Here is an 11104-nt window from a genome sequence, read left to right on the forward strand (position 1 = left end):
CATTGCGCAGGAACGCAGGCGACAACGCCATTGCGTTTCAATCCACCGCCTGGCGTGGTTTGGGATTGGTGTGCCCTTCGAGTTTCATCACCAATGAGCTCCAGAGCAAAGGTATCACGGATATGTCGGCTGACAAGGATTCCGGGCTTAGAAGTAAATGTCCGACTACGAAACTAACCACGCCGTCGTAACCCGAGCGCTCGCTTTCGAGAACGGCGAAGCCTTCCCTCTTTCGCTCCTCGAGGAAGTTGCACCCAGACGCACCGTAGCCACAACATAATCACAAACCAATCCGTCATCACCGGTGAAGACAAAAGACGGCGATGGTGCTGATGCCGATGGTCGTCCAACTACAACTACCGAGCTCAAAACTTGGGTGACGGACAAAATCCGTGCCGCCATCGCGTCTTTGATGAAGTTCGACGATGTTGACAAAGTCAATCCTGGCGCCGCTCTCTTGAACCTTGGTGTCGATAGCGTCATGGGCATTCAGCCGACAAGAAAGCTGCAGAGGGTTTTGAAGATGAAGATCTCGCAGACTTTGACGTGAACTATCCTGCCGTGGCCTCCATGGTTGATTGATTTGTACAGCACTTTGAACGTAAAGGCTGATGTACTCGAATGCGGCTTTATGGAATGACAATGAGATCGAATCGAAGAATGGGACGTTGGGTGGTGCTGCTGTTTCAAAGGATTCTGGTAGATAAGGTAGGGGTTCTGTTGCAATTCTGCAATACAAGCGAGGCATATTTGCATTTCACTTTATGACACGTTGTCACTGATATAAATGAGAAAGATTCAACGAACTGCATGATAAAATTCAGAGGCGTCCTCGTTTCCTTAAGATTCCTTCGGAGAAACACCGGATTACGAACGTATTATTGATGATCTATCTGCGATCTAAATGTACGCGAATGACGTTTCCTAGGACTCTAGTACACTACGCCGCGCAACAGATTGCTTTTCTTCTACCAACGGTCCATCCGCACCAACTGAAAAGGTGTAAGTGCGCCACTGACGGTGCTTCCATGAGGATTTGTAGCCTACGCCATTGTTAATAATGGAACATTAACGTCAAAAAGATGAATCGATATACCAGGCTTCAAGACGTCGTACGCGTTTGCTCCAAGCACAAAGTCGAAGAAAGCCCCGTGGCCAACGACAACAATGTTTTTCTCTGGACGGTTATACAGCCACTTCCGGAGCGCTTTCGACCTTGCGGCCAGGCCGTCTGTGGTTGCAGCATAAATGCCCTTCTTCCCATTCCAATCGCTTTCTAACATGCTGGTGTCGACTAAGTCGCCAAACTCCTTCTCAATCATTGTAGCGCTACTTCCGGTATCGCATGGCTGATCCGTTACCTCTTGATTCAGCGGTATTAAGAGGATCCGCTCACTCGTAGTCTTGGGAATGCGATCTGCAAAGCAGTACTTGGCTGTCTGGATCGTACGGCGCAGTGGGCTCGCGCAGACAAGGTCGATGTGCACATAGTCCGGGAAGGTGTTGTTGAAGCCTTGACAGCGAGTCACCGCCGCTTGGGTGAGGGAGGGATCGCGGATCTGACGGTTCTCAATAGTTGGTTCGACGTTGTGCTCGCCCTCGCCGTGACGGACGAGGTGAAGTGTAGGTGGCATGGTAGTTGAGTATTCGCTCTTTTCTGCTTGGTATTTTTGTATGCGATAACAGGGCTATATATGTATAATGAGTCTCGGCCGAGACTGTACGCGCCAAGATGTGATGAAGAAGAACCCGGGGATCCTTACGTCGCATTCCTTCCGCGCAACCCGGATGAGGTGGAGCTAGGCAGAAGTAGGTAGTTCTGCTACACCCGATTTAGACAAGCGCTGCCGATAGAAGCCGCGACACTGCGCATGTGATATCCACAGTTGATATCACTCCTAGTAATCAAAGGTGTAACGACTCGAAAACATTGGTTCTCAAACACGTAGAATCAAGCACTTTCAGTCCTTGTACGGCTTCGTACTATCTATGATACATGTTTTACCTCCATAACGACGGCTACAACGGTCAGTAAACCCCCTATCATGATCAACCCGCCCCCAATGATTTTTCGCATCTGCCATCTACTGAATGCCAGCGCAGTCACAAGTACTGGGAGTGTCAGCACTATTACAGCCGTAGATAGAGTCAAGACCGGGTCGACGGCGAAAGGTATCGCTGTCAGCTTGCCGCTCCGTCCAAATTCCTGTCCAATGACATAGGTGATGCTAGATCCCAAGCCGAGCAAGATGTTCAGCAACGGCCCGCCAAAACAGGCCGCAAAAGCCATGACTGGATGGCCATGCCGACTAATAGTGATATCCGCAAAGTAGTCGTCAAGCGAGTTTCCCACCGCTAGCACTGTGAAGCCCAAAATCGCCGGTGAGATACCGAGCACGGTCCCCAGCATTTTGAGAATGGAAACAATCTCATCCGCAATGACGGATAGCCAAAAAGCACCCATTATAAACCCCAGCACGCTGACTAGAGGGTACCATCGTGGCTGGCAGCTTTCGGAGCTGCAAATGTAGATGAGAACGCTGAAGATGGCGCTGCCTAAGATGCACCACGCTGCCGGCACGATCTAGGTGTCTGCAGTGGCGGAAGGTCCACTGTTGAGCCAGAGCATGGCCCAGATGAATTGAGGTGCAATGGAGCCCTGGACCACGAGCAACCAACGCGGCCAGCCATGATCGCATTGACGATCGTGCTCTTTCTCGACTAGAGGAATGGTCAATTTGAGTATCAAATACGGCAGAGCAGATACCAAGTTCAACGCCGAATGCCAAAGTGACTTCTCGCCCATTTCACGAACTGACGGTAATAGCGTGCTCCAGATTCGGTCGTCGCTCTGATCGAGTCGTGGCAGTCTTTCATCGTTCTGTCTGTTCCTCCTCTTCCTGCGCGGTCTGTCCCTCGATAGGCTGGATTCTGTATCACCAGCTCGCCAATCTCTTGTAGCCGTCGTGTTGAGGCGATGGAAGTGAGCTGTTCCAAGAAGGCTTGGCTTAACGTTATAGTCACCCTTTTTCGTAATACACCGTCCGTGTGCACGCCTCCAGTCCTCCATCTCGCGGTAGACGGCCCACGGCATGTGGCGTCGGTGTTGGGTTGCTTGTGTATCACTTCTTGTATCATGCAGTAAAGGGTCGGCCTCTGTCGATGCCAGAGCTCCTTCTCCTGACTCTTCGAAATCCCTCGGGCATCCCTCACCAGATGCCATCTCCCTGTGTCGAGAAGTCCACCAGTGATAGCCGGCAGCGACTACAACATATGCAAAATACAGTCAGATCATGAGTAGCCCGTGCCAAAGTTGAAATTGCCTAGAAAGGAGCGGCACGAGCAGAAAGCAGCCGTCAAAAAGAGAAATGTCGAGTCCCGCAGTAAAAACCATTTATTCACATGGAACGGCGGCAGAAATGGAAGGGACTCAGCCACCACAGTGGCGATGAAACTGGCGGCACCAATGAGCTCCCCAATGGCAAGATCAGGACTGTTCGATCTCATGGCAGCCCATGTTGAGAAGATATCTGGGCCTCCATTCCCTAGGGCGAGAAGAGTGACGCCGGCGAAACTATCACTCATTCCCATAAAGCGTGCTCCCGCACTCAAGTTGACTGAGAAAAAGTCTCCCGCACATATGCCCATGGTTAGGAACAGCAGGGCCATCCAGAGGAGAACAACAAGCCATGCCCTAGCACCTGCATCCGACGTGCAGTATAAAAGGCGAAGATATGGGATTCGACCATCATCCTCCTCTTGACAGTATTCTCTTACATAATGGCATTGGTCTGGCCGTTGTCGAACTTGATCACACGTGGGGATATCGTGTGCACCCTCCTGGGGAATATTAGTTCCGCAAAACACGCCAGGAAAGATGCCGTTAGGCTCACCTTTACCAGAGATATGTGACTAGCGGAAGGAGGATGTGATGGAAGGACGCTGGAGCTTCCGAAGACAGCGAACCAGAACAGAACGAGTACAACGAATACGAAGAAACGAGGAAGGAGTTTTGGTCTGCTCTTGCTGTCATCGCCGCATACGGAGGCCATTTGTCCAAGTCGTAGACTCGGTCCTTGCAAGCAGGATGTCTCGTAGTGGCAAGAGGCGGACTTATTTGAGGTCGTACATTCAATAATGGCAATCCATGGATGAGATCGGCGTGAGCGGATGCGCTAGGGTCAGGTGAACTTTGAACAAGCCAGGCTGAGCAAAAACACTGGGCAGGCACGTAGTGGGGTTTCAGGTTGGAGATGTGGAGTCCATGTAGCCTGAGAAGAATTGCTAATTAGATTACGATCGCTGCGGAGAAAATAGTATGCAGGCGTACTGAGAAGACCACCTCTCGTGTACCTTGGTGTCGGTCTCGTCTACCCTATCGAAAGTGGTGTCTTTTTTGAAGGCCAGGATTGATACGTGAAAAGATTCTCACTTGTTTAAAGAGGTGTCCGGCCATTTCTACTGGGACAGCGTCTCACGAATCAAACGCATCTCGCGTTCGAAAGCTGGAGCCAATACTCAAGGAGCGCCCATCTTCTTTGGAGAGCCGCTTACTTAGTGTTCAATTTAGCAAAGGATTCAATATTATCGCCAAGCTAGATGGAGAACCCCAGCCGAGTCCAAGTCTTGCAACGTAGACGGAGCGGTAGTCTGTGTTTCCGGTACGTCTGGATATGTCAGCAACGGACTGACGTGTGGCGCCGTATTGGTCGGCGCATAGCCCGCGGTGAAGATGCCCGAGTCACATCGTGTGGGACTGAACGTGCCAGATGTTGATGGAGCCGGGGTCCATCTTGCCCAGAATTCATCATGCTGCAACGGGGACAGCTCGCAATCCACACGCAGTAGATCTGTATTATCGAAATAGACCGCTTCCGTCTCATCTACCGCCGAGGACATGTCTTGCAAGAAGTAGACATCCGACGAGGAATTACTCAGTGCATCTAGCGTGGCTCCTGAATCGTCTTCTGAATCCCAAGGCGTCGCATCATTCGACAGTTCGTTCAAAGCACCCAAAGTGACAAGAATTGAATGGACGGATGGAACAGCAGATTCGACTTGCGGAGGTCCTGGCCAGCAATTGCTCTCACACAGCATGCGGTACATTTTCTGAAGAGCCCTGGCTTGATGCTGGATTTTTTGTTCAAGGAGATGGATATGTGCGTGCGAATATGTCCGTTTGTCGTTTTGCATGCATTTGCTGTGGACGGTCAGTGTCATCCGTAAGGTAAAGCTACTGCTAGCGGAGAAATCGGAACGCATTTGGTTGGAAAGATCTACGGCTAGCGTTGCCGATACCTCCGTGGCTCCACCTATTCTCGCTGTTATCTCGTCGGTTTACAAGGCGCTGTGACTTTCAGGTCGATCACCTTCAATTGCGTTTGATACGGTCTCGGGTCTGACTTTTCCCTTCCGAGAGCGAAACCCTGCTCGAGTCCGGCTTCGCTCTGCATTGAATCCCATACTCACTGCTACTCCGAGACACCTAAGCATACACATTTTCGGTCATGGCTGCTGCACGACATGCCGACGACCGCAGTCTTTTTCACATGCACTCCCGCATTGTGGGCGTGAATGCCCATGGCGACGGTCATGTCAATGAGGCAACGTACAGGAACGTTGGGAGCTTCGTCGCGGGGGGAGTGGCGAGCATGACATCGCGAACCGTGACGGCACCTGTTGATCGACTGAAAATCTACCTCATTTCCAAGACGACATCCAAGAGTCCTACGTGGCAACATCTCAGGCAAGGAGCGCCCGGGAGGGCGGTGTTGTCTGCTGGTGCTCGCTTCGCCCAGGCCAGTAGAGAGATCTGGAATGCTGGGGGAGTGAGGAGTCTGTGGGCCGGCAATGCGTTGAACATTGTCAAAATGTTCCCCGAAGGAGCCATAAAATTTGGCGTATATGAGGTATGCTCATGATACGTACTATACCTGCAGCAAACCGTTGGCAATTGCCGACAACCTGACTTGTAGGCCACCAGGCGCTTCTTTGCCGTTTGGGAAGGTGTTGATGGCCCCTCGGAGATATCTGTTTGGGCTCAGACGGCTTCGGGCGGGACTGGTGGCGTTGCTGCTCAGTAAGCCATGAACATGTGCCTTTGTGCAGCCAATTAACACGGTTCTGACGATGGAAGGCTTGCGGCATACCCATTCGACACGCTTCGCTTCCGCATGCAATGTAATTCGCAAAGAGGCGGAGAGTACGGCCACCGTTTGCTCAAACAAACGGCCCAGCAGATGTGGCGATCTGGCGGTTACCGGGCCTATTTTCGTGGACTCATATGGGGTTTGGTGGGCCAATTCCCTTACTCGGCCATCGATCTGAGCACGTACGAGTACACCAGGCGCTGGTGGTTTCGGAGGAATACTGCTAAGGGGATCGAGGAGGACGATGCTAGACCTGGAGCAGTAGCTACTGCAGCCATTGGAGGGTTTAGTGGTGCATTGGGCGCCTCAATGGTGTGGCCGCTCAATCTTCTGCGTACCCGACTACAAACCAGCGGTACCATTATCAACCCCAAGATTTATACCAGTATCATGGACGTGGCACGTCGTACGATCAGTGAAGAGGGCTTTCGGGGGCTGTGGAAAGGAATGCTTCCCAACTTAATCAAGGTTGTACCGTCTGTCGCTGTAACATACATGGTCTACGATAAGGGGAGACAAGCACTAGGGATATCATGACCGGACGCAACAGGGTGAATTTTATAGACTATATAATATAGACCGATGCAATTTGTATAAAAAACAAATTTTGAACGCGGCATACTGAGTGGAAGGTACTCGGCTTTACAATCTCTGCTGTCCTGGATCCATCACTCCACGTGTGGGATTTTGGCACCCACATGCCAGCAATCACCTTCGTGCATTGTTCAGTACAGAGAGAGCGCTTTTTGAATGTCCATCCGAGTCCTTCGCGGGTCGCTTTCTTGTGGAATGCATCTAATCATGGAACATCGCCTTTTGGTTGGTGTTTGTGCGCGTTGCGGTATTTATCCTCCTGCTTACGCTGGGCAGGCGTCTCCTCTGCTGTCAGAACGCCTTCCTTCGCTTCAATCTCCTTCCAGTCCTCTGCAGACCAGCGCGTCAGCTCTGATAAGCCGCGATTATAACAAATCGTGGAAAGTTCGACTGACCGGCAAGCATCTTGTCCATTGCACGGCCAGCAGTCGTGCTCGTTCGGAAAGGCGGAGAGTATGACATGATGAGGCCCAAGACGCAGAAAGTGCCGAGAGCGGTGAAAAGGTATCGTCCGTCTTTGAAGAAGGTTCGCTCATTTTGATCGGAGAAAGCGTATCGCCTCGCTGGCGAAGATGTAAAACTCCGCTTCATCGGTGGGCTCCCTGACTTCGTTTGTCAATCACCCGCAGACCCGTGACAACAACGAGGGTCGAGGTCCGCTCTCTGGACAAATCTTTACCGCCGTGGGTCCGATGCTCTTTGCTGACAGCAAACCCTGTTGAAGGGATGGCAGTAGGTAACCAGGTTCACAACGATGAGGCTATCGGCTCCACGACCGCTTTCTCAGGGACCACTCACAGGAACACATCCATGATACAAAATGAAATCATTAACCGAATTCGTCGCAACGTGTCTGGGAGCTGCCGGAGCACGAGAGTTTCGTAGGTCAGTGACTCTGTTGGCGTGTCGATCCCCGGTGAAGATGGTGGCGAGAGCTCTACGACGTGTCAAACTCCAGACGCTTGTTAAAGCATACCGGTTGATGTTACGTCTCCCAAGCAGACACCATCAATCGCCTCACCAATGTCGGTGGTGGAGTCAACATCAACTGTATCGCAGACTCCTCTCATGCCAGTACCAAGGTTGGCGACAGATTCGCAAAGTCTTCGACCGAGCTCACAAGCAACCCCTACGACATCGAGTGCTCGCGGCGACTCAATCGATCAGCCCCGTATATCGCTCTTAGCGGACGCCGGAACTCATTCATGGTCATCCCTTCTAGCAAGATATCCAGCCACGGAAGGAGCTTCTCCTCCCTCGACTCATGTATTGATGGACAGGAAAGTCTGCTCTAGCGTCATCGATCTCAACTTCAGACCCCGATGTTCGCTCGCCCATGCTCTCCCGTACGGTGCTATTCTCAGGGAGTGAAGAGCTTTCATCCCAAGACCTTCTAACGACCTCCTCATCGAAGCACATGCAGACGCAGAGCTCTAGTAGGTTGAACTCCACAGCCTCTGTTCAGTCTCGGATGGCTCTCGAAGACAAGATACGAGTCAGCTACAAGACCGTCAGTCTCGATGGAAGTGAACTCCGATAGAGCTTCGCAGCTCCAGACTGCGGACGGCTTATCTTCCGCATGAATTTGAGCGCGGTCGCAAGAGCCAAAGCCGCCTTAACGAGCTCCAGCCTTAGGTAGTTTTGCCGTAGGAGGGACTAGGTACTAGCATCGATGCTGATCATTGGCAATATCAAAGATGCCGACATCAATCCCGTTCGCAGGCGCTACAGCGTACAATGGACATCTGAGAAGCATCTCAACCTCCGAAACATCGTTCTTCAATTGTCAAGGCAGCTCATGATCAACAGATGCGACCGAAATCTCATTCGATTCATCATGTGCTCAGTATTCGCACTAACGAAGGATCAGAATAAGGAGAGGTGAGATCTGCGCGTCTCAGAATATGTTCCGCTACTCATTCGTGCCCAGTACAAGCGGCCATCAAAGGATTAAGCGAACCTGAGCTTCGGATGACGCTGGCCTACATAAGCTTCCACCACATCCTCAATGGTCTTGGAAGCGGTGGAGGGGTAATCACTTAGTCCTCGTAGGTTTTCTTGCTTGCGTTATGCTTCTCCTCTGTAGAAGTATATCTGTTTCACTTTCAGCAATCAAGACTTCGACCAATAATCTCAAAGCATGCTTTCAAATTCCTACGCTACCCGCAACGCTACAACTTTTTACAATTAAAAATTCGAAGACCGAAGCTTCTTTCAGACACATCACCAAGCGATCGCAGACCTGATCACGTCATGTGTTCCATAACAGAAGAGACAGACTTTCGAGCCATGGACGCCCTTAGACTTAACCCTGCACTTGTTGGAAGGAGCTACAGGGTCAGACCGTATGAAACATCCAAAGATTTTTGGGGCTAATTTGAGGACCCAGCCCGTTCGACATCAGCAGAGCATTAGGATATGATAGCCAATATCAGGCGAGAGTGAGCTCACGGCTGCCTACTCTAGACGATCGCAGAGCATCGTGGACCCCACAAGGTATATGACTTGATCCAAAGGAATTCACTCATGACTAAAAGTTTCTAGACTTGTTCGCCCCTCGCCCAGTGGCAATCTTCTCAGTAAAAGGCGCCGAAGACGCTCATACAGCCCGTACGATGGCTCAAAAGCGATCGATAGGAAGTGCTGCGATACCGGCTCGGACGTCCGCATACGTGATGCGACGTCTTCATATAGTCCAACCAGGAACGGACTACAGATCACGACGGCAATGACTGGAAACATAACAGTATGAGATCTTAGGAGTGGATCACGTCTCTTACCAATACAATCCTCTCACTACAAGGCACGCGAGATTGGAACTCATAGTACCAGTCTGTGTGCTAACGTTTAGACTAGAGAAGCAAATCAACTCATCAAGAAAGATCGCCCAGCGTTTCGAATCAAAGAGTACACTATAGACGTTGTTGTGTCATTCCACTCCAATGCGGACGTGGGACCGTAGCGCTTGCGATATCTGCGAACGGGCCACAAACGAACAACACAGTCAGATCACCATTCCAACCATTTGTATCGGATGATCTCCTAGACACCACTCGCGCCGATGAAGATGATTCATCACGGCGCAATCCACCACAGTTTCATCTTTCGAGACGCGCATTAGGCCTTGAGGAGGCCTATGACGAGTCTTCTTCAGACAAATTGACATTCGATCGATTCTTGCACGTTCAAGTGCAGTCTTTTGTACGTATAGCTGGCAAACCTCTGCCGTCATTGAGCTAACACCGATGGGCTGAACTCCAAGCTAATGAAGAAACTGTATGGACGGCGGACGATGTGCCATCTATGGTTGCAAGGGTCTGTAATGCCTCTTCCGTACTACGCCTCCGCCCTGGTAAACGGTACAGTAATGAGCTCATCAATACGATATCGATCGTTGGAATACACCCGCGAACTCGTCCCTAGCTTCTTCTCTCGTGGATACAGGAGAAGTTGAAGGCGAGGAAATTCGAACAGCTCGAAGCTTGGCAAGATCGGCTTCGTTCTCGAGGATTAGCCTGTTTGATATTCGGAGTATGCGAGAAGCATCATTAGAGACTGGTGAAGATTGACTCCGAGGAGATGTCCATATCCGCATACGATCCGCACACTGCCTGACTTGCGCCGGATACGCTGCAGATACTCGCGGTACGTCCGCAGTGCGGGTCTATGGCTCACGACTGACTTTTGAGTAGATCGTCAAGGACTGGTTATCCAATTTCGAACGTGGCTCATGGACCATCAACCGTGCGGAAGGCCCGTGCCACCCCCGAGGTACCACGAAGTGTGTACGTCAGCTAGATGTTACGGCAGTTTTGGAGAACCGAATCAGCCCCGAAGCCTTGCACATCAAAGACAACGCTCGGATACTCCTGAGGAGTGCTCCTCGCACGCGAGGACTTCCAGCAGTAGGACAAGAAGATACTTCATCTACCTCTTCCTTTGTGAAAGCTGCGTTGTTCCAATCAGCGAAGGCGGCCACGAAATTGATTGTTGTAGAGAATTTTGGGGAGGATTGCTATTCGTCGTTGAGTTCTGGCGGCCAACTGCAAGAATGAAACCCGCCAAATGCACAAGGATACCCTGTAGTTCGCGGTATTAGAGAATGTATACAGGACTATTATGTAGGGGATTGCTTGCAATTACTCCAAACCTTCTTTTACTAGTTCCCCGAGAGGGACGCCTTCTTTGCGCTGGCAGTTTGCACAAAACAGCGTGTGGGTTACCAGTATTATTGTCAGATCGAGAGACGATGGGAGTCGTACCGAGAATTGCCATTGACTATTTAATTAACTGGATACAGTCATAGGTACGAGATATGTTCGTAAGATAACTAGACGCGAGGATGTTCTTGGAAAGCTAGT

General features: G+C 50.9%; 8 protein-coding genes across 8 annotated transcripts; 2 read left to right on the forward strand and 6 right to left on the reverse strand.

Annotated features, from left to right (window-relative positions):
* BDY17DRAFT_306281 (uncharacterized protein) lies at positions 1-845 on the reverse strand. Its single transcript, XM_033735016.1, has one exon. The coding sequence runs from the start codon at positions 746-748 to the stop codon at positions 299-301; it is 450 nt and encodes a 149-aa protein (XP_033585019.1). The 5' UTR covers positions 749-845; the 3' UTR covers positions 1-298.
* Positions 846-862: 17 nt separating this feature from the next.
* Positions 863-1914, reverse strand: BDY17DRAFT_306282 (histidine phosphatase superfamily). Its single transcript, XM_033735017.1, has 2 exons — positions 1097-1914; positions 863-1043 (listed from the first exon to the last, which is right to left on the reverse strand). The coding sequence occupies exons 1-2, from the start codon at positions 1632-1634 to the stop codon at positions 925-927; spliced, it is 657 nt and encodes a 218-aa protein (XP_033585020.1). The 5' UTR covers positions 1635-1914; the 3' UTR covers positions 863-924.
* BDY17DRAFT_90533 (uncharacterized protein) lies at positions 1739-2720 on the reverse strand. The gene has a single exon (XM_033738819.1). It carries the CDS (start codon positions 2462-2464, stop codon positions 1988-1990), a length of 477 nt encoding a protein of 158 aa, XP_033585021.1. The 5' UTR covers positions 2465-2720; the 3' UTR covers positions 1739-1987.
* BDY17DRAFT_90479 (uncharacterized protein) lies at positions 2148-3336 on the reverse strand. The gene has a single exon (XM_033738818.1). It carries the CDS (start codon positions 3221-3223, stop codon positions 2585-2587), a length of 639 nt encoding a protein of 212 aa, XP_033585022.1. The 5' UTR covers positions 3224-3336; the 3' UTR covers positions 2148-2584.
* Positions 3337-3427: 91 nt separating this feature from the next.
* On the forward strand, positions 3428-3763 carry BDY17DRAFT_258914 (uncharacterized protein; the record flags this gene model as incomplete). The annotated part of the gene is made up of 1 exon (XM_033731821.1): positions 3428-3763. A coding segment is annotated over one exon (336 nt), but the record flags the coding sequence as incomplete, so codon positions are not given.
* A 522-nt stretch (positions 3764-4285) lies between these two features.
* BDY17DRAFT_90930 (uncharacterized protein) lies at positions 4286-5314 on the reverse strand. The gene has a single exon (XM_033738821.1). It carries the CDS (start codon positions 5260-5262, stop codon positions 4585-4587), a length of 678 nt encoding a protein of 225 aa, XP_033585024.1. The 5' UTR covers positions 5263-5314; the 3' UTR covers positions 4286-4584.
* Positions 5286-6762, forward strand: BDY17DRAFT_306287 (mitochondrial carrier domain-containing protein). Its single transcript, XM_033735018.1, has 3 exons — positions 5286-5909; positions 5976-6079; positions 6137-6762. Exons 1-3 carry the CDS (start codon positions 5508-5510, stop codon positions 6684-6686), a joined length of 1056 nt encoding a protein of 351 aa, XP_033585025.1. The 5' UTR covers positions 5286-5507; the 3' UTR covers positions 6687-6762.
* A 186-nt stretch (positions 6763-6948) lies between these two features.
* Positions 6949-7205, reverse strand: BDY17DRAFT_328511 (uncharacterized protein; the record flags this gene model as incomplete). Its single annotated transcript, XM_033737849.1, has 2 exons — positions 6949-7073; positions 7139-7205. The coding sequence occupies 2 exons, from the start codon at positions 7203-7205 to the stop codon at positions 6949-6951; spliced, it is 192 nt and encodes a 63-aa protein (XP_033585026.1).
* Positions 7206-11104: the final 3899 nt, after the last annotated feature.

Source organism: Neohortaea acidophila (genome assembly GCF_010093505.1).
Source record: "Neohortaea acidophila strain CBS 113389 unplaced genomic scaffold BDY17scaffold_21, whole genome shotgun sequence".
In the NCBI taxonomy this organism is placed as follows: Eukaryota; Fungi; Ascomycota; class Dothideomycetes; order Mycosphaerellales; family Teratosphaeriaceae; genus Neohortaea; species Neohortaea acidophila.

Excerpts from the sequence above, each read along its gene's own strand:
- BDY17DRAFT_306281 (XM_033735016.1), bottom strand. The coding sequence starts at position 748 with ATGCCTCGCTTGTATTGCAGAATTGCAACAGAACCCCTACCTTATCTA.
- BDY17DRAFT_306282 (XM_033735017.1), bottom strand. The coding sequence starts at position 1,634 with ATGCCACCTACACTTCACCTCGTCCGTCACGGCGAGGGCGAGCACAAC. Across the intron at positions 1,044-1,096 it reads GTACGACGTCTTGAAGCCTG|GCTACAAATCCTCATGGAAG; the intron begins GTATATCGATTC and ends ACAATGGCGTAG.
- BDY17DRAFT_90533 (XM_033738819.1), bottom strand. The coding sequence starts at position 2,464 with ATGGGTGCTTTTTGGCTATCCGTCATTGCGGATGAGATTGTTTCCATT.
- BDY17DRAFT_90479 (XM_033738818.1), bottom strand. The coding sequence starts at position 3,223 with ATGGCATCTGGTGAGGGATGCCCGAGGGATTTCGAAGAGTCAGGAGAA.
- BDY17DRAFT_90930 (XM_033738821.1), bottom strand. The coding sequence starts at position 5,262 with ATGCGTTCCGATTTCTCCGCTAGCAGTAGCTTTACCTTACGGATGACA.
- BDY17DRAFT_306287 (XM_033735018.1), top strand. The coding sequence starts at position 5,508 with ATGGCTGCTGCACGACATGCCGACGACCGCAGTCTTTTTCACATGCAC. Across the intron at positions 5,910-5,975 it reads TAAAATTTGGCGTATATGAG|GCCACCAGGCGCTTCTTTGC; the intron begins GTATGCTCATGA and ends CCTGACTTGTAG. Across the intron at positions 6,080-6,136 it reads ACTGGTGGCGTTGCTGCTCA|GCTTGCGGCATACCCATTCG; the intron begins GTAAGCCATGAA and ends TGACGATGGAAG.